The following is a 21385-nucleotide window of genomic DNA, read 5'->3' on the forward strand; positions in this document are numbered from 1 at the left end:
AGGCTCTGTGAGGCTCCACCTTCACAAGTGGGAGAATGCAGAGGCAATGTTCTTAGAGGTCTCATTTAAACAGCTGAAGCTCCCAATGGTCAGTGAAAAGTCAACAGCAATTACAATTCTGCCTCCCTGCTTTCCAGTCCTTCTTGCAGCCATCTATGGACTGGAGACTCTCATATCATGATACAACCCACTGTAACCTACTTTGCAGAGGATGTGAATCCCAGTGATGTGAGACACCATAACACACCTTCCCTATCAGAGACTGGGAAGATGTCCCTGGTAGATACCTGTAATCCTGCATGTGCTACAACACCAGGACTACTTGCAGGGCAGCAGGCTGAGGTATCTGGTCTCCCTCCTTCTCCTTCCCCTGTCCTAACCCCTTACTAAGCTGTCATGGTCACCACCCTTAATCCCTCTGATCCATTCCTATAAGCAAGATAGACATGGTACTATGTCACACAGTTATCTAGCCCCTGCCTTACCCAATATAGCACTATTGAGTGCAGCACACACAGGTTCCCTCTGGATCGGATCCAACTGTTGACCAACAGGACAGTTCCAAGGGTCAGAGTACGCTAACAAGCTAAAAGCATCCTGGGGGAGAGAACAGAGGCACCAGTAGTAAGGTGAGCAGGCCTGCAAATAGACAGGAAAGTGGGGAGGGCTGCTAGTAAACTGGCAATCAAGGCATCTCTGCAAAAATCAGTAGGTAGTACGTATCTAGATAAGAAAGGACACTGCTCATGCCTGGGCAGGCAGCCAACAGTGGAGGGAATGCAGAGCATCACTTGGAGCAGGTAGCTACCCTGAGAGGGCAGGCAGGAACTGCAACCCCTCATCTTTTCTCTGATGAGGGCTAGGCACAGACAGGGAAGGTTAAATGAATTTGAATTTGCTGATCACATCGCTATTGTCCCCTGTGCAGACCTCTGCCCCTCAGCCTCCTTGGACTCTGCATGTGAAGTCACAGCTCTGCTGCTAGATGCTAATTCTGCTGTGAGCACACACAAGGTCCAGCCTTACCTGAAGCATCTTTTTGTGCGTCGTGTTCTTCCCATATTCTCTGCATAGCTGCTCACTCAGGGTCTGCAGCTCCCGCCCAAACTGGATCATTCTCTCTGTGGCAGCATGGTTCCCTCCACAGAGCTGCCTCTGGGGGCAGCCATCTTCTAAAACAAGGGCCAGAGAAATAACTGCTGGGCAGCATTCCCCATTGCCACCTGCTCCACTACAAACAGGGGAATCCCAGCACCCAGCCATTCCCCACCTTCCTAATTCTGAGCAAGGGGAGGGACAACCAGATGCCCCTCACTCTACAGAAAATGAGCAGGATCTCCTCATTTGGCTCCTTATTTGAAGAACTGTCTCACAGAGTGGACTTCTGATCTGGGAAGCTAAGCTGCCTGACAGCAGGGGGTGCTTGCATGGTACAGTACAGACACAATACAGTAAAGGCTGCCTGTACTTAGTGACCGTGTACACAGGGTTTAAAAGGAAACTTCTAGAAGCAAGTTTGCTGATTCAGTCACAGGAGTTTGGAATGTTATTTGCAGTCTTATCACCCATTCCATGTCAGAAACATACTAAGGACAACCTCAAGCACTGAAGCCTTTTACATGCAGAACAGTTACTGCATGGGCCATGGCAGTGCCAGAACTGAGCCTCTCCATGTGATCTGGCTTGATCTGGATGGATTCCCTCAGTCCAGAGTGCAATTGTCCTTATGTCCTTTCACTCCTTGCTCCCCTTGGCTGAGGTTACCAAAAGGAAAACAAATGTGTTCTTGTCAAGTTCTGTATACCAACAACCAGGAAACAGAAAGACCCTCATTACCCCAACTCATTTGATCAGATTGTGGTAATGGTCAGGACAGTTTTGAGCTGGATTTGAACAAAGCTTTAGCCTGGTATCTCCACTCTGCTGCCCTCTTCTCCCTTACAGTTCCTCAAGCAGCAGGACCCACATGATATAAGGTCATTTTTAACAGAAATCAGCTTTGCCTGTAGTTCACTTGTGGTTTGTACAGGAAGTGCATTGAAAACTTAGACCTACTTGAGTCCACTCTAGAGAGACCTTTCTCCAAAGCCAATCAGTGCACCAAAATAGTAGATAAGCTGCACAGCATCAAGCACTTGGCTCCAAATGGCCCCAGAAAAGGCCTGGGTTCATGCTAAATACCCAGAGGGGTCAATTTCTCCCTCCATACTAGGGATTCTAACACTCATTCACACCATAGGCTGAGGCACAGATTTCAGAATAAGCCTCCCCCCCCAGCCCGAAAAGGAAAAGCGCTATAATTGTTAGCTCCTTTTTCTGTTCATAATTTTTATGTGGTAGCAGAAACCTACCCATGCTGGACTCATCAGTCTGTAGGATCTCTTCATGTTTGTAGGTGCCGTTCATTATTCTGGTGGATGAGTTTTCAAGGACTCCATTGGGGTAATGTTCAGCTTCCATCTCCATCTCACTGTCACTAGAGTGGAAACGAGAAAGAAAGGCCAGAGAAAACAGTGAGAAAGTGGAAATATTCCCAAGACAGTGTATACCTAGTGACTGCGCAATTAGGGTTCAGAGCTAGATACCCAGTAGTCCACAGAAGATGAGACAACAGATCCAAGTCCAAGAAAACCAAGTTTCAGAACACTGAGAACTGCAATCTGTCAACCAAGTTCCCAATCTGATGGAATCCTTCAAGACAGAAGGTGCAAAGTACTTACAAAGTTACCACTTGAAAAAAAGCAGCTATCCTTGAGGTGTGAGCAGCAAAAAACACACTGCACAAAGGGGAATTTTTGGATAAGGTCAGCGAGACAAAATTGTGTACTACAAAATGGTCTTCACCCCAAAGCTTTTAATATTCGGGCATAACAGACAGGTATATTATTAATTTCTTTATTTTTACTTCAACACAGCAAACTGCTAAGATCTGGATTTGTCTAGCACAGAAAGCTAAAATGGTGAGATGATTTTGCTACAGTTTGACCTCAAGGTTTCAAAGACAATTGGCCTTTTGGATCTGAAGCTTAAGACTAAGAGCCATCCCCTTTGGCATGAATTTCGCAGTGCCAAGCATTTCTGAAGAGGTTTTGTATGACTTCTGCATGGTGTTCCCTGCTTATAGTTACATGCAGTTTGATTCTGTGGCAGTCACAGCAGAGCTGGTAGCAAGCTTTCCTGGCAACTGTATTTAGCACACTACTAGTGAGCATCAGTGTTAGCTCGCAGTGACTGATGCCCCCTCTAATCAAGATCTCCTCTGTTCCAGCACTACTCCAGACACTCTGCAATAGCCACCCAGAGGGAACTGGACTCTCACCCTTCATTAGTGAATTTTAAATCCCATAATATAAAGGAGGCACAACCATCGAGGCTCAGAATCCCTGGGTGTCCTAAAACTCCCTATGACTCAATGGTGAATGGATGTCCAAAATTCACAAAGCCTTTCTTATTGGTTGGCATGGGCACATAAACTGCTGTTAACTCACCCACAGAATGAACACCCAGCCCTGGAATGTAATCTCACGTAGAAGGGAAATGACTCAGTCACAAAAATAGGAAGCCCTGGAGAAACTCCTAGTGCATCCAGAATCCAGCTCATTTCATGGGGGGGAAACACACAGCTTCCTGGAGGGTAAGTGATTGTCCAATAGCAATTACTTTGACTGAGAGAGCAGCAAAAGAGGCAGAGTTAGATTGGCTTCTCCCTTTTAAATCATTTCCCAGGCAGTGAAAACATTGGAGTGGCAGAGTATCAGCTGCAGAGGTATTTGTGGAGCATTTAAACCTATCCCCAGTGTTTAACCCACTGTATGGAAATGGGCAGCAGAAAATCCTGGCTTTGGCAGGGGTATGGAACTGAAGTAGCCATTTGCTGCTCAGTATTAATTCCTGTAGCTGCCACCAGTAGCCCTTGCCAATGGAAGGAGCACACAGAGGACTTGGCCTACTCCCATTATTTGGTCCTCCTCAGGCATCTTAAAGAGGAATACCTGGTCTCTTGGTTACTCGTACTACTGTGCTGCTGGGATTTGGTGGAATCTGTTGAATTTGACTCAGAGTAGTTCACAGATGAAGGAGAGGATGATGAGGAGGAGGAAGATGATGAACTCAGTGCTGGGTATTTACTGTGGCTCTGTTTGCTTTTGGTGGACATGACTCCATTGCTACAGCTTGGACTGTCTGCTCCTGAAAAAAGAAACAAGCATCAAAGGGGACAGCCTAGGCACCTCTAATCTGAAACAAGACCACAGGCTGTACGTAAGGATCAACATAAATGAACTCAGACACTAAAGGAAGCAATGGGACAAAGTGCTGGGCACACAAGACATCACAAATAACTTGTTTTTCTTAGAGACTGGAATTCTTACTCATCCCTGCAGAAAAAAGGTGCAAATGCAACGTACAGGAGAGAACTCAATCAAAATTCAACAGCTGCGAAAAGTAAGTGAGCAGAAGGAATGGTAACAAATTTTCCTCAAACTGCATCAAATTTCATCTCATGATGAAACAGTCAACAGCATTATAATTTAATGATGGTTACCATAAAATTAAAATAATTCCTTCTCAATAGACATAAGTGAAAGGAGAACCAAGCCTAAAACTATATAATCACATGCCACATACAAAAGAGGATAACACTGGTTATGTATTCAAAATCATTAGCTTGTCACTAACTAGGCATGTACACATTAGCATTTTCAAAGAAATCTGTATTACACATCACATACATGTAAGTGAAGAATATACAAGCACTGCTTCACATGGCTATTGCTTGCAGTAAAATGTACAGCTTTCTGAAGCCTACACAGATGAGGACAATGTCATTTTGAAAGTGAATGAAATCAAGAAGATCTGAGTATGAGATCTGAGTATGTGGGTGCAGGAAAGTAGCGGTGCACCGATAACAATTTTTTGGGCTGATACTGATGGCTGATTATTAATGAGCCATATTGGCTGATACCAATCCAATTGCTGCTATGCAGTCTGGCAGCTTGGAAAGCAGCGTCCAGCTGGTGAGTGTTCAGGGGAAGGTGGGGTGGGGGGTGGGAAGGATCACAGAGGAGGCAGATCCAGGCCTCCAAGGTGAGGGAGGGAGTGGGGCTAGGGCTGGGGCAAGTGCTGCCCAGCCAGGGAGGGGTGCAGGACAGAGCTGTGAGTGGCTCGTCCATTGAGGGGAGCGGGGCTGCTCCCACTGCTGTGCATATCCCCAGGGGAGGCATGGAAAGCATGTGGCCCACAGATCTGTGGGGGGGGCAAGGGCAGGCTGCCACTGTAGGCTGAAGCCAGAGGCTGCGCTGGGCTCTTCCCAGTGGAGGGTGGGATGGGGTGGCATTGGGCCAGGCTGTACTCAGGGTGGGCAGCAGTGCTGTGAGGGGAGGCTACGGTGAATTTTGGGGTGGCTGTAGCCCACCCTATAGCCCCACTCCCAGTGCTGCTGCCTGCCCTGAGTGCAGCCCTGGCCCAGCCCCCTTGCTGGGAAGACCCTAGCACAGTCCCTGGCCCCAGCTCACAGCAGCAGCCCACCCTTGCCCCCTACACAGAACCGGGGAGCACATTCTCCCCATGCCTCCCCTGGAGGTGTGCACAGCGGAGGGACACCCTCCCCTTCCTCCCCTCCCTGGATGAGCTGCTCACTGGTGGCTCTGTTCTGCACTCTGCCCCAGCTGGCCAGCGCCTGCCCCAGCCCCCACTCCCTCCTTCACCACAGAGGCCTCTATCTGCCCCTCCCCACACCCCTTCCTGAGCCCCAGACTTACCAGCTGGACACTGCTCTCCAAGCTGCTGGGTCGCACTCCTGGCCGCTTGTGTGTTGCGGCTGTGCGCATGCAGGTGGTATTTATCAGCAACATTATTGGCCACATCAGCCAAAAATGCTGATTGCCGATAATGTCAATTTTCCTTTTACTGGTGCCGATATGATATAGACCGATGTATTGGTGCACCTCTACAGGAACGCGTTTTGATGACAGCCTGGGCTGATCTTCCTGGATTGTGGGGCTTGCACTCTGGCAAAGGCAGTTGCTGTTGTACAGTACCCATGTTGAATCAGGTAGGAAGATACCATGCTAGGAAAAAACAAAATGCAGCCAGCACAATATACATCAATACAACAGAGGAGCTCTAATAAGACAGAGAAGAAATGATCAACACCATAGAAATTTCAGTTTTAATGACAAAACGCAGCTCTGTTAGAACATAACTAGTATCTTATTCTTGAAGTCCAATCAGTGTTAAATTAGATCTAGACATCTGTCCACTGAGAACTGGACACAGACCCCAAGTCAGAGATCAATCAGTACATGTGAATTATTTCCTCCCTTGTCATTAAGTTTTTGATGCAGAAATTTTCTAGTTGAATACAGTCATTGCCACAGGGAGGGATGCATCAGTTCAACTGCCAGAAGGAATGATGCTGACCATCTAGTTGGAGAAGCATTCTGCACTGAGCACACATCTTGTGGTTGACCTAGAGCATATTTTTAGAGACACATCCTGTTTTGATATGTAAATATGTGCACTGAGAACCCAGGGCTGGAGAAGTGGTTGAAGGGAGCAGGGTTATGGAGCAGTCTTCCAAAATCAAAGAAATATTTAACAATGCTCTGGCTTCTTCCATCTAACACTTGCAGCTTTTTCACACGGAGCAGCAGGAGCCTTGCAGTCAAAGGAGCTAAGATTGCCAGGTGGAGAGCACTAGAGCCTCAGTTAAAAGCCTTTTCCATTGGGAGCACAAAGCTTGAGACTGCAACTATGACTGTTTCACTGGTTCTCCAGTTACCGAGTCCCGCTTCCAGGCCAGGTTCGCCCCTGAAGCTTTCCATCAATCTCCATCATGCACTATACAGCTGGGTTTTTTTAAACTTCTCTCTAGCACATTATCCTGAAAGAATCTGTTGTACAACACATTATCTGTTAAAGATAACTGATGAGAAGTTAATTATAGGCCATATCTGTCATAAAGAGTACACTCCAATAACTGAACATCCTCCCTGCTGGCAGTAGCAAGGACAGATGTTTTCCAAAGAGTAAAATATAAAAAGCAGTGTGTAATGAGCAAAGTGACCCACATCCCCCGTACCGGCTCCGTTCAACGTGGAGATGCTGAAAGGATGCCACTTACCAGTGCTATGAGCATGCGAGTTGTTCGATCCATGTCTAGGGCTTAGGCTGGGGGACCCTGGGTAACTGTCCTGGGATTTGGGGCTACGGGCACTGAAACAACGCACTTCACTGTCTGTTCCATTCACCATCTCCACAAACTGCCGGCACCTGATTTCATAGAGAGGAAGAAAGAGAAAGGGGTGGGTGACAAGCTTCTGCACTAACGCTTTGTTCGTTGCTCTATGTAAAGTCTTAGAACAAAAGCAAACTGGAATCAAACATCCTTGAGAAAGCTAGAGCTTTCACAAGTCCTCACACCTTGCTGAGAAGATTTGGGCAATGCTGAAGCAGGAAGGGAGTTGAAATATTTCTGCCTAGAGAGAGGTGTTCCTTGGCATTAAGGCCTACATAAGGAAGGACAAGTAATGATGCATAAAATTGTCCTTTTAGCAGTAGATACCTATTCTGTAGTTTACCGCCTCCTCTAAGGTGATTAGGCAAGTCCTACATGCAATTGACAAGATGCTGCAGCCTCAGCTTGGATCAACCAAGGCCACAAATCACATTTCTAGACAATGCGAAAGACCATATTATGGCATCCGCAGTGCTGGCTATGAAAGCACAAGATACCACAGGCTCTAGGTGATGAAAAGCTTCATTAATTTAGAACAGTATGAGCAAACATAGCATTTTGCTTGTATGGCAAGGAAGCCTAAACTGCTCAAATAATATTCCTGCAGGTTAACCAAATGCATCAATGTCTGGACTGATCAGTACCCAAAGGAATTCTCACAGGATTGCAAGCCAAGGAGCTGGGGAAGTGGATGATACTGCAAAGCTAATCTTTCCTGCCTCTCAAGTGTTCACTCTAAGCCCCAGGGTGGTAAATTTATTTCCATTGTCCTGATGAAGAAGGTTTGCTCTAAAGGCTTCAAAAGGATTGCAGGCTACCCAGAAAAGTGCACTATGGAAGGACAACACTCAAGGGCACCCTCTGGCATTGCACTTTGACAGGGATGGAGATTAGGAACAGGAAAGGAGTATTGTATTGCTTGTTGTTATTTTTAAAATTTGAATAACATGCTTTTTTGGTGTTGGGGAGTGGAAGAAAGAGGTTAAGTAGGTTTTGAGACAGCTACAGCCCCACTATGAGAAAGGGAGGTATGGGCTTGGGAGGGACAGTTATAGAAGGAGGGGATTCCTCTGTGTGAGGTAGGGGACTGTGAGTAGATTGGACACATATAGGTTAGGGGGTGGAATTTGTTACTTTATTCCTATGGGAGCAGTGACTCTGGGTTGGGAAGTGAGGTTGGGTTGGCTGGAGGAGATGCTCCCCTTAATCAAAGGCAGGAGTGAGAAGGGGTGGAATGACATGGACTGCTTTTTGGGGTTTTGGAGAATGGGGATGTTGATTTTGCTAGATCCAGCTAAGAGCCATACCATCTGGCCCCCAGTGCTATCCTTGGGTCTGATCAGACCCACACAGAGCATAGCATGCCTGTGGCATAGAGCAGGTCTACAGGTCAGATTGAGCCCAAGGACCCCTTCCCATTCCCCACAACATATCTGATCTGGTGGCTATTCCAGCTGGTCTGGGACTCCTGATATGCATGATACGGATCCTGGAGAGGCCAGAATGGGCCACACCGTGCCCCACACAGCACCCATTCCAGCTACTCTGGGATCCATGCCACATGCAGCAAGAGTCCCAGACCAGCTGAAGCAGCGCTGGATCAGGAATGCTGGGGCAGGGGGAGGGGAAGGGGAAAAGCATCCCTGGGCCCAATCCAGCCTGGCCCAATGGGCCAGATGAGTGGTGTGGAGCTTATCCTCAGGCTGGACATGCCTGATCTACCTGGTCTAGAAATGCTTGAGGTGCTACTGCAAAATGGGAATTGTAAAAACACAAACACAAGGGAAGGAGAGTGAAGGTTCCATTCCTCCCCCATCTATTACCCCGGATCAAGAGTTCTGGGGAACTGCCGTGGGCTGGTCAGCACCCCTTCCTTCCTTCCCTACCCCCCTGTAACAGCCTGAAGCCCACACGCCAGTGCCAACAGTGCACAGCCTCTGGCCTGCCCTGCCTTTCTAAGCAATGGCAACGCGTCCTTCCAGCTGCCGCTGCCACTGGCCCCAGTAGGCTGCTGATACAGGAGTCAGTGCAGGGGAACAGGCGCTGCTGCCGCCGCTTGCCAGCCTGGGCAGGGGCGGGGTGGCGGCTGCTGCTGCCGCCGCTTGCCAGCTGGAATGGGGGGGGTGGCCGCTGCTACCACTTGCCAGCCAGGGTGGAGCGTGGGCACTGTTGCTGCTTACCAGCCGGCACCGAATACCGAATTGAGTTGGCACACGGTGCCCCTGGTATCCCCAGACCCTTGAGGCAGCAGCAGCAGCACCAGCACCAGCACCAGCAGCTGCTAACGGACAGTTGCAGCAACGAGAAGGTAAGCTGGGGCAAGGGAGCAAGTGGGGCCAGGTGCTGGTGATTGGGCAGGGGACTCTTTCCCCGCCTGACCCTATTTAGCCACATCGGGCGGGAGCCACACAAACAGGCGTGCTCGAGTTTGTGCTGGGGTTCGCACAGGGAGGTGCACGAGGGAGGCCGCAGGCAGCGGAAGAGCCAATGGTGGTGGCAGCATGAGTCGTCTCCAGGTAAGCGAGTGGGGGTAAGAGCATGGGAGTTGTCACGCAGACTGCAGCCAGGACTCCTGCCCCATGGCTGCCTCCTGGCCCAGGGACCAGTGAGGCTTCCACGCAGGTGGGGCCACCTCCCCGTGGGGGAGCAAAGAGGTGGGGGCTTCTCTCACCTGTCCCACCTGTGCCAGGATTGCGGCGCTGGAGGGGCAGGTGAGAGAGCTCCAGGCAGAGGTGAGCAGGCTGCGGGGGATCAGGGCCGCGGAGGACGAGATTGACGGGTACTTTCTCTCTCTGCAGGGCCCGTCCCCTCAGGCTGTCACCACCCAGGAGTCTGCAGGAGGCGAATGGAGGATGGTCACCTCCAGGGCCAGGCGGTGTTGCAGGCAGCACGTAGCTGCATCAACTGCCACCCCAGTACAACTGGGGAACAGGTATGCGGCCCTGGCAGCACTGGAGGAGACTGGGCATGAGGAAGAAGGAAGGGAGGAAGCCACGCTCTCATCCAGCACACCATCATCCGTACCAAGTGAGCATCATCCAGTGACCCAGAGGAAGAGACGTCGGGTCATTGTCATAGGGGACTCCATCCTCAGAGGAACGGAGGGACCCATCCGCCGCACAGACCCCGATGTGAGAAGTGTACCGTCTCCCAGGAGCCAAGATTGGGGACATCACAGGGAAGATCACTGACCTCATCCAGCCTTCCAACTACTATCCTATGGTACTCACCCATGCGGCAACCAATGATGCGGCCTGGAGTAGTCCAGACCAGATCATGGATGACTACAGAGCTCTGGGGGCCAAGCTTAGAGAGTTGGGGGCCCAGGTGGTCTTTCTGTCCCTCCTCCCGGTTACTGGAGGCTGTCAGGGGCAGAGCGCCTGCATCCGTGAGGTGAACTGGCGCCTCCAGAGTTGGTGTTGTCACGCCAGATTTGGCTTCCTGGACCATGACCCACACTTCAGAACAGAGGGCACCCTGGTGCATGATGGTCTCCATCTCTCCCCCAAAGGTAAGAATTTGTTTTCTTACAGGCTAGTTGACCTCCTCCGGCAGGCTTTAAACTAAGTTCATCGGGGGATGGGGATCCACAGGAGCAAGAGAAAACTCAACCAGGTGTAGGACCTGACCAGGTATAGCTCAGGTAAATACCAAGGGACCAGTTGTCTCTCAGGTTGGGGGAGTGCTCAGGGCTCCCTCAGGGGGATTAAGGTATCTCTTCACTAATGCAAGAAGCATGGGGAACAAGCAGGAGAAGCTTGCTCTCCTGCTTGCAAGTAGTAAAATTGACCTGGCTGGCCTAGTGGAGACATGGTGGGATGAAACATTTGACTGGGCATTAGAGATAGAGGGCTATAGGTTGTTTAGAAGAGATAGGAAGGGGAAAAAAGGTGGGGAGTTTGCGCTCTATGTTAGGGAACAGTATACCAGTTCTACCTTCCAAATGGGACCTGAGGAAGGCTTAACTGAGACCCTGTGGGTCAAACTTCAAGGAGGGTGGGGGGAGAGGGATCTGGTGGTAGGGGTTTACTACAGGCCACCACAAATTTTCTGGAATTTTCCAGGCAGCTGGGGGAGGCCGTGCGTGCAAAGGATGTTGTGGTCATGGGTGATATGAATTACCCTGACATCAACTGGGAGGAGCAATCCACCAGGTCTAGCCACTCACAAAGGTTCCTGACATGTGTCCAGGACCTACACCTCACGCAAGAGGTACTCGTCCCCACTAGGGAAAATGCCATACTGGATCTGGTGTTAGCCTCTGGGGATGACCTGGTGGGGGCGGTGCTAGTACAAGGGAGGCTTGGGGTCAGTGATCATAAATGATCCAGTTTGCTATTCAGAGAAAGATGAGGAGGGTAACTAGCACAGCGCAAATGCTTGACTTTAGGAAAGCCAACTTCGATGTGCTCAGGGCAGTAGTCAGGGAGGCACTTGGAGCCCAGGGGGTAGCTAGTATGGGGGTCCAGGAAAGGTGGTCCTTCCTCAAGGAGGCTATCCTTGGGGCGCAGCAGGACGCAATTCCTCTGCACAGGAAGGCAGGAAAAGGGTCCAAGAAACCTTCATGGCTGAGTGCGGATATCCAGGCTGGCCTGAGGACAAAGAAAAAAAGTGTACTGGCAGTGGAAGCAGGGGGCAGGGACAAAGGAGGAGTATACCTCCCTGGCCCGAGCTTGTAGGGATTTGGTAAGGGAGGCTAAAGCAGCACTGGAGCTTAGATTAGCTTCTGGGATTAAGGATAACAAAAAGTCCTTCTTCAAGTATATAGGTAGCAAGAAGAAGTCTCAGGGTAACATTGGACTCCTACAGGGCAGGGCAGAGCAGAGCAGTTGGTGACGGATGCGCGAGAGAAGGCAGAACTCTTTTAACAAGTTCTTTGCCTCCGTGCTCCTGTCTGCTCACAATGGGGTGCTCTCCGGTGACAGCGTAGAGAGGCCTGGGAAGGATGCGAGTCCCCCGACTGTTAGTTCAGACCTAGTTAAGGATTACCTGGAGAGCTTAGATGTGTTCAAGTTGGTGGGCCTGGATGACCTTCATCTGCGGGTGCTGAAGGAATTGGCTGGTGTCATTGTGGAGCCATTGGAACGGCTGTTTGAGGACTCCTGGTGCTTGTGCCAAGTCCCTGAGGACTGGAAAAGGGCCAGCGTGGTCCCTATTTTCAAGAAGGGGAGGAAGGAAGAGCCTGGCAAATACAGGCCAGTCAGCCTCACTTCTATCCTGGGGAAGGTCTTTGAAAAAATTATCAAGGGCCACATTTGTGAGAGCCCTGCAGGGGAAGCGATGTTGAGGTGTAACCAACATGGGTTTGTGCCAGGCCGATCTTGCCTGACTAACCTGGTCTCTTTCTATGACCAGGTAACAAAGAGCTTAGATGTGAAGGAGGAAGTCGATGTCATCTTCTTGGACTTCCAGAAGGCCTTCGACACAGTGTCCCACCCAATTCCGGTGGGCAAGCTGAGGGACTGTGGCATTGACAAATGCACAGTCACATGGGTGGCAAACTGGCTCCAGGGGCGAATACAGAGGGTGGTGGTGGACGGGTCGATGTCGACCTGGGAGGGTGTGGGCAGCGGAGTCCCCCAGGGCTCGGTCCTTGGGCCGGTGCTGTTCAACATCTTCATTAGCGACCTGGACGAGGGTGTGGAGAGCACCCTGTTCAAGTTTGCTGATGACACCAAGCTGTGAGGTAAAGCGAATACACCGGCAGGCAGGGACCGCATCCAGGCAGACCTGGATAGGTTAGAGAAGCGGGCAGATCTGAACAGGATGTGGTTCATCAAGGACAAGTGCAGGGTGCTGCACCTGGGGAGAGGGAACCAGCATTATGGTTATAGGTTAAGGGCTGAGCCTCTCGGCAGCACAGAGGCAGAGAGGGATCTTGGAGTCAGGATCGACTCCAGGATGAATATGAGTCGCCAATGCGATGAAGCAATAGGCAGAGCCAACCCACCGTCATGCATCAACAGGGGCATCACTAACAGGTCCAGAGAGGTCTAGCTCCCTCTCTATGCGGCGCTGGTCAGGCCGCAACTGAAGTCCTGTGTCCAGTTCTGGGCGCCGCACTTCGGGAGGGACGTGGAGAACCTGGAGAGGGTCCAGAGGAGGCCACTCGTATGGTTGGGGGACTCTGTGGCCAGCCCTATGAGGAGAGGCTGAGGGACCTGAATCTCTTCAGTCTCCGCAAAAGGAGACTGAGGGGGGAATCTTGTGGCTGCCTACAACTTTATCAGGGGCCACCAGCAGGGACTTGGGGAAAGTCTGTTCACCAGGGCCCCCCTTTGTGGGAGTCACCAGGAACAATGGCCACAAGCTGAGGGAGGATAGGTTTAGGTTAGATATTAGGAAGAACTACTTCACTATAAGGGTGGCCAGAGCCTGGAATAGGCTCCCCAGAGAGGTGGTGCTCTCACCTTCCCTGGAAATCTTCAAGAGGAGACTGGACAGGCACCTGGCTGGGGTCTTATGACCCCTGCCACCCCCAGTGCTCCTTCCTGCCCTTGGCAGGGGGTCGAGCTCGATGATCTGTCTAGGTCCCTTCCCACTCGTTGATTCTATGACTCTATGAATACGGGCATGGCAGCACAGGGAGGAGGGCTATGCCTTGCCGCCACTTGACCCCTTCCGCTCAGAACAAGCCACTCCCGCATTCCACCTCCCCCCACCCCCCTGGCTAGGCAAATGGCAGCAGGGCATAGCCCCTGCTCTGAGCACTGCCATGCCTGCATCCTGCACCCCTCCACCCCCTCCCCGAGTCCCATCCCCCTGCCCCAGTTGGGCAGCTTCTCCCAGCCCCACCCTCCCCCACATCCCTTCCCTTTACCCTCCCCCAACCCCAAAAGACAGCTGGAGTCAGCTGTGTCCAGCACGGTAAGGACTGCTATCTGTTTAGTCTATGGCCAAATTTCCAAAACAGCACCAAATCGTCAGATCTGATTGGGCCAAATCATATTGGGACAGTGATTTGAATCTCTTAATCAAATCACTGTCCCTCCAAATGGCCAAATCCAAAACTAATGCTTGATGCTTCACACGGGCCTACCAGCCAGAACCCATGCACACAGCCCCGACCCGACTTGCTCAGCGTGGGCAGGCAAGCCCAGAGCAGGCACAACAGCAGCAGCAGCAGAGGAGGAAAAGCAGCCCCTCCCCCTCGCTGCTGCAAGGTGCTTCTTGCTGCAGCAGCCCAGAACCTACACCTGGACTGCCCTGAAGCTCTTCCCCACTGCTGTTCCTGCTGCCTATGGGCTACCCAGCAGGGCAGTGGTGACAGCACAGAGGAGCAGCAGGGCAGTCTGGCCATGGACTCTGGGCAGCTGCAGTAAAGAGCACCCAGCAGCAGAGAAGGGGAGGGGCTGCTTCTCCCTCTGCACTGGGCAGCAGCTTCTGCCTGGCCACCACTGTTGCTCAGTGTGAGCGGGCAGTCCAGAACAGGCCAGGGGCAGGCCAAGGCAGGGCTGCATGTGCAGGTTCCAGCTGGCCCAGAGCTGGTCCACTCTGCTGCGTGGAGTCCAGAGTGAATGCAGGGTGGGCTGGGCTGGGGTCAGAGCTGTGCACATGGGTCCCTGCCAGTACTATGGGGCTTAGCCCAGCGGCAGCAGCAGCCAGAAGGAGCCACTACTTCCTGGGCTGCTTAGAAATGCAGTCCAGCTGTGGAGCCACCCCAAGCCCTGTTACATGCCCAGGAAGTGGCAGGATGCACCACGGAACGGACAGTGCCTGGGTCAGGCGGGACTAAGGGACCTGTCGGGGGCTGGACAAAGTCCCTCCATGGGCTGGATTCAGCTGGATTTTGATCACCCCTGCCTTAGTGCCTACCCATAATCCCCCTTTGTTCATATAAACCTCTTTCTGAGAACTCCCACAGTGATGCTCAAACATCCCAAAAGGTGATAAATTTTAGCAAAGTGAACTTTATCATCTTGACGTCCAAATAAACAGACAGGCTAGAAAAATCAAAGAAATAGTTGACATAAAGTTAGGAATGTTGGGTTGCAGAGCTATCCCTGGCATTTTGGTTTGCTGAAGGAGAGATCTCTAGTGCAGAAAAAGGCTGCTGATACAGGAGTCAGTCTCAGCCAGGTGGGTTAATGCCTCATTCATCCACCTTTGGCTGTCTGCTTATGGCAAATACCACCCAGCATCAGCTACTGACTTTGGGTAGTGGTGAGAAGGTTGGCCAGTGCCCTCTCCCCCTTCACTCCCAGAGCAACTGCTTTCATCAGCAACCTCTAGCAGCAGGAATTAAAAACTAGGCTAGTTCATGACACATCCAGGCATAATGCACTGGTTAGGCTCCTCAGACTCCCACTTTCTAAGACATCTGCCCAAGATTATGCAAAGGATACAAAGCTAAGCATACTTACTTTAACATGAAGAGCAGGTTAGGGTTGTGTTCTAAGAGGCCAGGGTAAAGCTGTTGTGTAGCCTCTATAGCCTCTCCCACTCTGCCTGCTAATACTAGTTTCTGTATTCCTGAAAGCAAGAAGAGACCTATTGGTACCAAGGAAAGCCCAGCAAGAACAGCAACCACACTTACTAAGATAGCCTCTGGAAAGTCCCACGCAGCTCAGCCTCTACCCCCACCCTGTCACCCACAAAGGATTTTTAAGTTGGGTTTATGACTTATTTACATATTTATGATGGGTGGAAAAAATCTGAGAGAGTGGAGGATAGGATCTGCCAAACCCAGCAGATAATAGGAATATGGGGTCTATGTTCTGCTGGAGAACCAATGCAAGGTACAAGGGACTATGTACTGTGATCCTTTCACATCCTGATAAAGGAAGGTGGGGTGCTTAATGTGAAAGAAAAGCTTCTTGTAGTTAAGCTGTTAGCAAGTCTTTCATGTTAAGCAGGAGACAGCAGGCAGGGCAATCAGATTAAAGAGGGAAATGACAGCTTGCACCACTCAGCTTTTCCACATGAAAGACATAACCCAAAACCAGGCTCACATCAAAGGCTCAGGCAAGGCCAACATTTGGAAGGCTTTTCCTATATGGCTACCTCAAAATGCTAGGATTGACAAGGCAGTCTTACAGTGGAGCAGCTTCTAGAAGCAAAACTGCACATTAGCTAGTACAGCTTATTCCAGACCCCTTCCAAAAGAAAACGAGCTGTGCCAGCAAACCCATGCTGCTGCAGTGTAATTGTGTGTGTGTAGTATGCTGGCACACAACAGATGCGTGTCAGCATAGCTGTGGCAGTCACAAGCTGCAACCCACCATACTCCTGAGCTGACACAGCTATATTGGCAAAGTCTAACCAGCTTCTGTAAGATGGCTCCACGAACATCACAATGGCTGAACTGGTATAAGCTGAACATTTTTAGGAAGCTCAGGGATACAAAAGTTACCAAGATAATATTGCAGGTCACCACACTATTTTGGTTCTGGCCTAGCCCTTGCAGCTTCTGCTGACAAACTGCTTTGGAAGTAACTCACAGGTGCAGAGACAGTCCATTCACCAACCCCATCCCAATGCACCTGGACAAGCTGCTCATTTACAGCACTGTAGATGGTGGTATTTTTCTAAGTTTAAGCAATAAAAACAAAAACACTTTGCATTTTCCTGTGATAATCTCAAGGTATTTTACAAACAACTGGAGACTGGCTATAAGCCTGTAACAGAAGGAAGTAATAACCTTGTTTTTCACCTTCTTGGTTCCAGGGTTAAAGTTTTCTCAACATAATACAGGTCAGTGACAGAGATGGAAACAGACCCCAGCAGTCCTGCTGGCCAGTATCCTGCTTCAGAACTATGCTGTGTTGATTTCTTAGAAATATCCTTTCTTCATGTACATTAACACCTGCCTATTAACTACAAAACACCGCTTTGGGATGCTGCACGAAAGTAAGATTTCTAGCACTGAAGCCCAAGGTCTGTATTTTGGGGCCTCTTCCACTTTGCTCCCTGCATTCCTCCTGTTCCCCTCTGTAGCAGTTTTTATCCTCCTTTACTTTCTTATACCTTCTTCTTTTCTTGTTTAAAGGCTTCCACTGCTGCTTCTCTACTTTTGATGCTTCCCTCCCCACTTTGATTCTATTTCTGTCTTCCTGCCTCTGCTGCTCCTTTACCTATTTCTTTCTTCTGTTTTTCCTGATCTCTTCTAATTAGCCCCAGTTTCAATGAAATATCAGACCTTTCCTTTTCTTTCTGCTTAGTCTCCTTTTACCAGCTGCATTTGGCTGTGCTGTCCTACCTTGGGCACTCCTCCCTCAGGTCTGCTGGGTAACCTGATTATTACTGATAAAAGCAGTGACGTGAAAGCAGTCTGAAGCCTACAACACCCTTAACATTCTGCAGCCACTCCCTTTTCCAGTCAAAAGTAGCAGCAAGGGCCATCTTGCCCAGTTCAAGTTGTTTTTGCTTTGCTGTACTCCAGTTGTGGCATGTCCACTGAGGAGGGCAGACCTACAATCCTTCTACTGACATGAGTGATGTGAGAGTACTGCTAGGCAGCAGCTGCAAGTCATTCTAGGCTGCTGGGCAGAAGATCTTTCAGCCTGGACACTCTTTAAGAGTACACATATTGTGTGTAGCAGACAACTACAAGGAATGCAATGCAGCTGGAATATGACAACCATGTGGCATACAGAACATAAGGAAAAGAGAGCAGACAGAGAAAGTCAGAATGTCAGTGGGCTGCAGGTACAAATTAAACTCTGAACAGTCAGGCCAGGATGGTGACAGATTAGCACTTGATCCAACACATCAAATATTAGGGGAAATCAAGATATCATATTCCAATTCCCTCCAATTCCTTAGTGGGCCAAAGAGGTCTTCTTTATACACCTATTTTTTCATCTCAGGGTTAAGATCCCATTTTAGGGAATGAATTAGAATGGCTCAAAGAAGAAACAAATCCTACGCATGTGAAATCTGGTGGCATTTAAAGCACTACAGATTAGGAACTGTATTACAGTAGCTAAAGTAGCAGGTAGAGCAAACAGGTGGTGTGTGTGTGATTCTCCCCCACCTACCTCTGCTCATGCACTGTGTCATGAACCTACAAAGCACTGCAAGATGCAGAGAATGTAAATGAACTCAAACTCTGCCATGAGTCAATTTGCTTCATTAGTGACAGGTATTCCAGCTGAAACAAGCCAATGTATTAAGCCTTTAAAATGGTCAGTGCCATAAAGACTAACAGGACTGTTCCTGCAGCCAAGGACTGGACTTGAAGACCACAATCACAAGGAATCTCTGGGGGCTCAGAGCAAAGATTAAAGATCAGCTCATTTAAAATCAGATGCAATAGTTTGAGCTTCCCCTAATTAAGCATAATTTCCAAGAAGATATCTCTTGCTTGGAACAACTCTATCTTGATGTGCCATACTGCTGGGTCTTGGAGTTCCTCAATTACTTTACTTCTATGGCTTTATGTTAGTGGGATACTTGGGACCCTTGGGCAGCCTGTCTCAATGGGTGCAGGCAGAAATCATGTAGGCTGGGCAATCTAGACTGAGGCAGGCAATTCTTTTGGGTCAAGTGCTGCTTAACGAGTTTTGGTGAGCTGTTAAGGTCTGCAAGGGTAGCCCTGCCCCTTGACAGGTGCCTCCGCCACTGGTCCCTCCTCTTGCCCCCAGACATATCCTCTTTGGAAAGGGGGGTGCCATCTTGGTACCAGAAAAAAACACCAAATTATATACTAAAAATTAAACATTGACAATAACATTTTCATTTCATTTTTTTAAATATTTTGTCTTGATTTGTGCATTGTATATATAGAAGTGATTGCATAACAACTCAAAATGAAGTCTTACCTTTGTATATTGTAAGGGAGTGTAGAGATGTGGGGGATATGGAGGGGTGGGTATGGGGTTTGTGGGGGACTGTGGATGTGGGTGGATATGGGTGCGTGTGTGGGTGGGTGGGTATGGGGTCTGTGGGGTATGTGGATTGGTAACTAGGGTGAACGCAGGGGGTGAGCGTGGGTGCGTGTGTTCAGTGCCATAGCAAGGGGGGGGCGAGTGGGGCAACTGCACCAGGCACCAAAGCAAAAGGGCACCAATAGATGCTGCCCAGCTGGGGTGGGGTGTGGGATAGTGCTGCAAGTGGCTTGTTTGGCGGGGGGGATGGGGGGAAGGCAGCTCCCTCTGCTGCAAGCACTCCCAGGCAAGCATGGGGGGGGGGAGTGTGCTCTCTGGATCTGCGTGCAGGGCAAAGGCAGGATGCTGCTGTGGGCTTTGCCCCAGGCCCCAAACTTCCTTGCCATGGTACTGTGTGTGTGGTGGGCTGTGTGCATATAGCAGTGGGTGGGGCTCCCCCCAGAGACATGTGTGTGTGTGTCGGGATGGGGTGCATGTGGGGTTTGCAGGAGGTGTGGGTGAGGGTGTGGGTGGGTGCAGTGTTTGTGGGGTGTGTGATTTTGTGGAGGAGGGTGTGGCTATGGTGGGGTGTGCATGGGAACCCTGTACATGCTCCCCATATAAGAATCAGCAGCCACCCCCACCCACAACAACTCAGAGCCTGCCCACCCTGTGATGCCTCCCCATCACTGCCAGGACTGTGCAGCACCAACATTCCCTGCGCCCACTCCAGACTAACCTCCACCAGAGTGGATCAGCTGGAACCCGGGCACAGCCTTGACTGGCTTGCTCCACACTGCCTGATTGTGGTGCGTCCTGCTGCCCCCTGGGCATGCAATGGGGCTGGGGCATCTCTGCACAACAACTGCCTTTCTAGGCAGCCTGAGTGGCAGTGGCTTCTTCCAGCTGCTGCTACTGCTGGCTCCAGCTCTATGGTATCGGCTGGTACCTGCCTTGACCCCATGTGCCCGCTCTGGGCTCATCCGCCCAGGCTTGGCAGCGGCAGTGTGGAAAAGCGGCTATTGCTCCATGCAGGGGAAAAACCGGCCCCTCTCTTTCCCCACAGTTACCTGCTGTGCCACTTGGAGGCGGAGTTGATGACAGTGGAGATGCAGGGCAGCCTGGTCCAGGCTTTGGGCAGCTACAGCAGGGAACTACTGGCAGCAGAAGTGGAAGGGACTGCTTTCCTGCTACACTGAGCAGCAGCTTTTTTCCCATGCTGCTGCTACTGAGCTTAGGCAGGTGAGCCTAGAACAGGAGCAGGGCACGCCAAGTTGGGGCTCTGTAGCGTGGGTCCCCACCAGTACTGTGGGGCTGGGGCCAGCAGCCGCCGGAGGAAGCCACCTGCCACCTGGGCTGCCTAGAAGGCAGTCCAGCTGCAGAGCTTCCCCACCCCCACTGCATGCCTAGAGGATGGCAGGATGTGCCACGGCTGGACTGTGGCTGGGCCAAGGGACCTGCCATGAGCCAGAGAAAGACCCACCATGGACCAGATACGGCCCATGGGCTGTATTTTGCCCACCCCTGATCTAGGCACTTAGGAGTCTAGGTCATTTCACAGAGTTTGCAGGGAGTGAGGGCCCTTACAGTGAATGAGACAGACAAGGGGTGGGGTGCAGAGATGGTTGTGAAGGAAAAGTGCTTACTTTGCCTATTTTTTATGGAGGCCTGATCTTCCTGGATTGTGGTGTCTGTCACTCTGGCAAAGGCAGTTGCTGTTGCACAGTACCCATGATGAACCAGGTAGGAAGATACCATGCTAGGAAAAAACAAAATGCAACTAGCACAATATACATTAATAAAACAGAGTTCTAACAAGAAAAGGAAAAACCGTCTACACAGTAGAAAATGCAGTTTTAATGACAAAACTCAGCCCTGATAGAACATAACTAGTATCTTATTTCTAACTTATATCTAGACACCTGTCTACTAAGAACTGGACAGAAACACCAAATAAAGACTCCCAATAACTAGCTCTCCATTCTTAGTTATAATCAACCTGGGCTGGGCAGGGTGAAATCTCCTAATTAGGTCACTTAGTATTCTATTACCAATGCTCTAAGCTACTGTTAATGAAGCAAGCAGGTTCCTCATTTTACAAACAGGAAAACAAAAATGTGAAGAGACATAATGACCTTCCCAAACAATCAGGGATAGCTGGAAGAACTCCAGAATCCTGTGTTTTGATTATTACATTTTTCTTTCAAAGGATAACTGTATGGCTTTCTTAACAATTACACTTATTCCCAGACACCAACAGGAGGTGCTTTACTATCTAGTTAGAATTTGAACAGTTATTTAACACATGCCTTAATGACTTCCTAACTGTGTTTTCATCCTG

The 21385-nt window shown here is 50.1% G+C and overlaps 1 protein-coding gene across 2 annotated transcripts in view; it reads right to left on the minus strand.

Moving 5' to 3' along the window:
- RANBP10 (RAN binding protein 10) overlaps positions 1–21385 on the minus strand; it is a 199280-nt gene that overhangs the window by 10809 nt on the left and 167086 nt on the right. The window contains exons 7-13 of one of the 2 annotated variants that reach the window (XM_090063419.1): positions 20691–20803; positions 15601–15709; positions 7124–7272; positions 3993–4188; positions 2352–2476; positions 1027–1169; positions 486–597 (exon numbers count right to left, since the gene is read on the minus strand). In XM_090063419.1, coding sequence (XP_089919545.1) covers positions 486–597; positions 1027–1169; positions 2352–2476; positions 3993–4188; positions 7124–7272; positions 15601–15709; positions 20691–20803 — 947 coding nt within the window. Of the gene's footprint in view, positions 1–485; positions 598–1026; positions 1173–2351; positions 2477–3992; positions 4189–7123; positions 7273–15600; positions 15710–20690; positions 20804–21385 lie in introns of both variants that reach the window. The other variant, XM_090063418.1, reaches the window with a different exon arrangement.

Source organism: Crocodylus siamensis, chromosome 9 (assembly GCF_052110815.1).
Source record: "Crocodylus siamensis isolate JL-2025a chromosome 9, ASM5211081v1, whole genome shotgun sequence".
NCBI classification, from domain to species: Eukaryota; Metazoa; Chordata; order Crocodylia; family Crocodylidae; genus Crocodylus; species Crocodylus siamensis.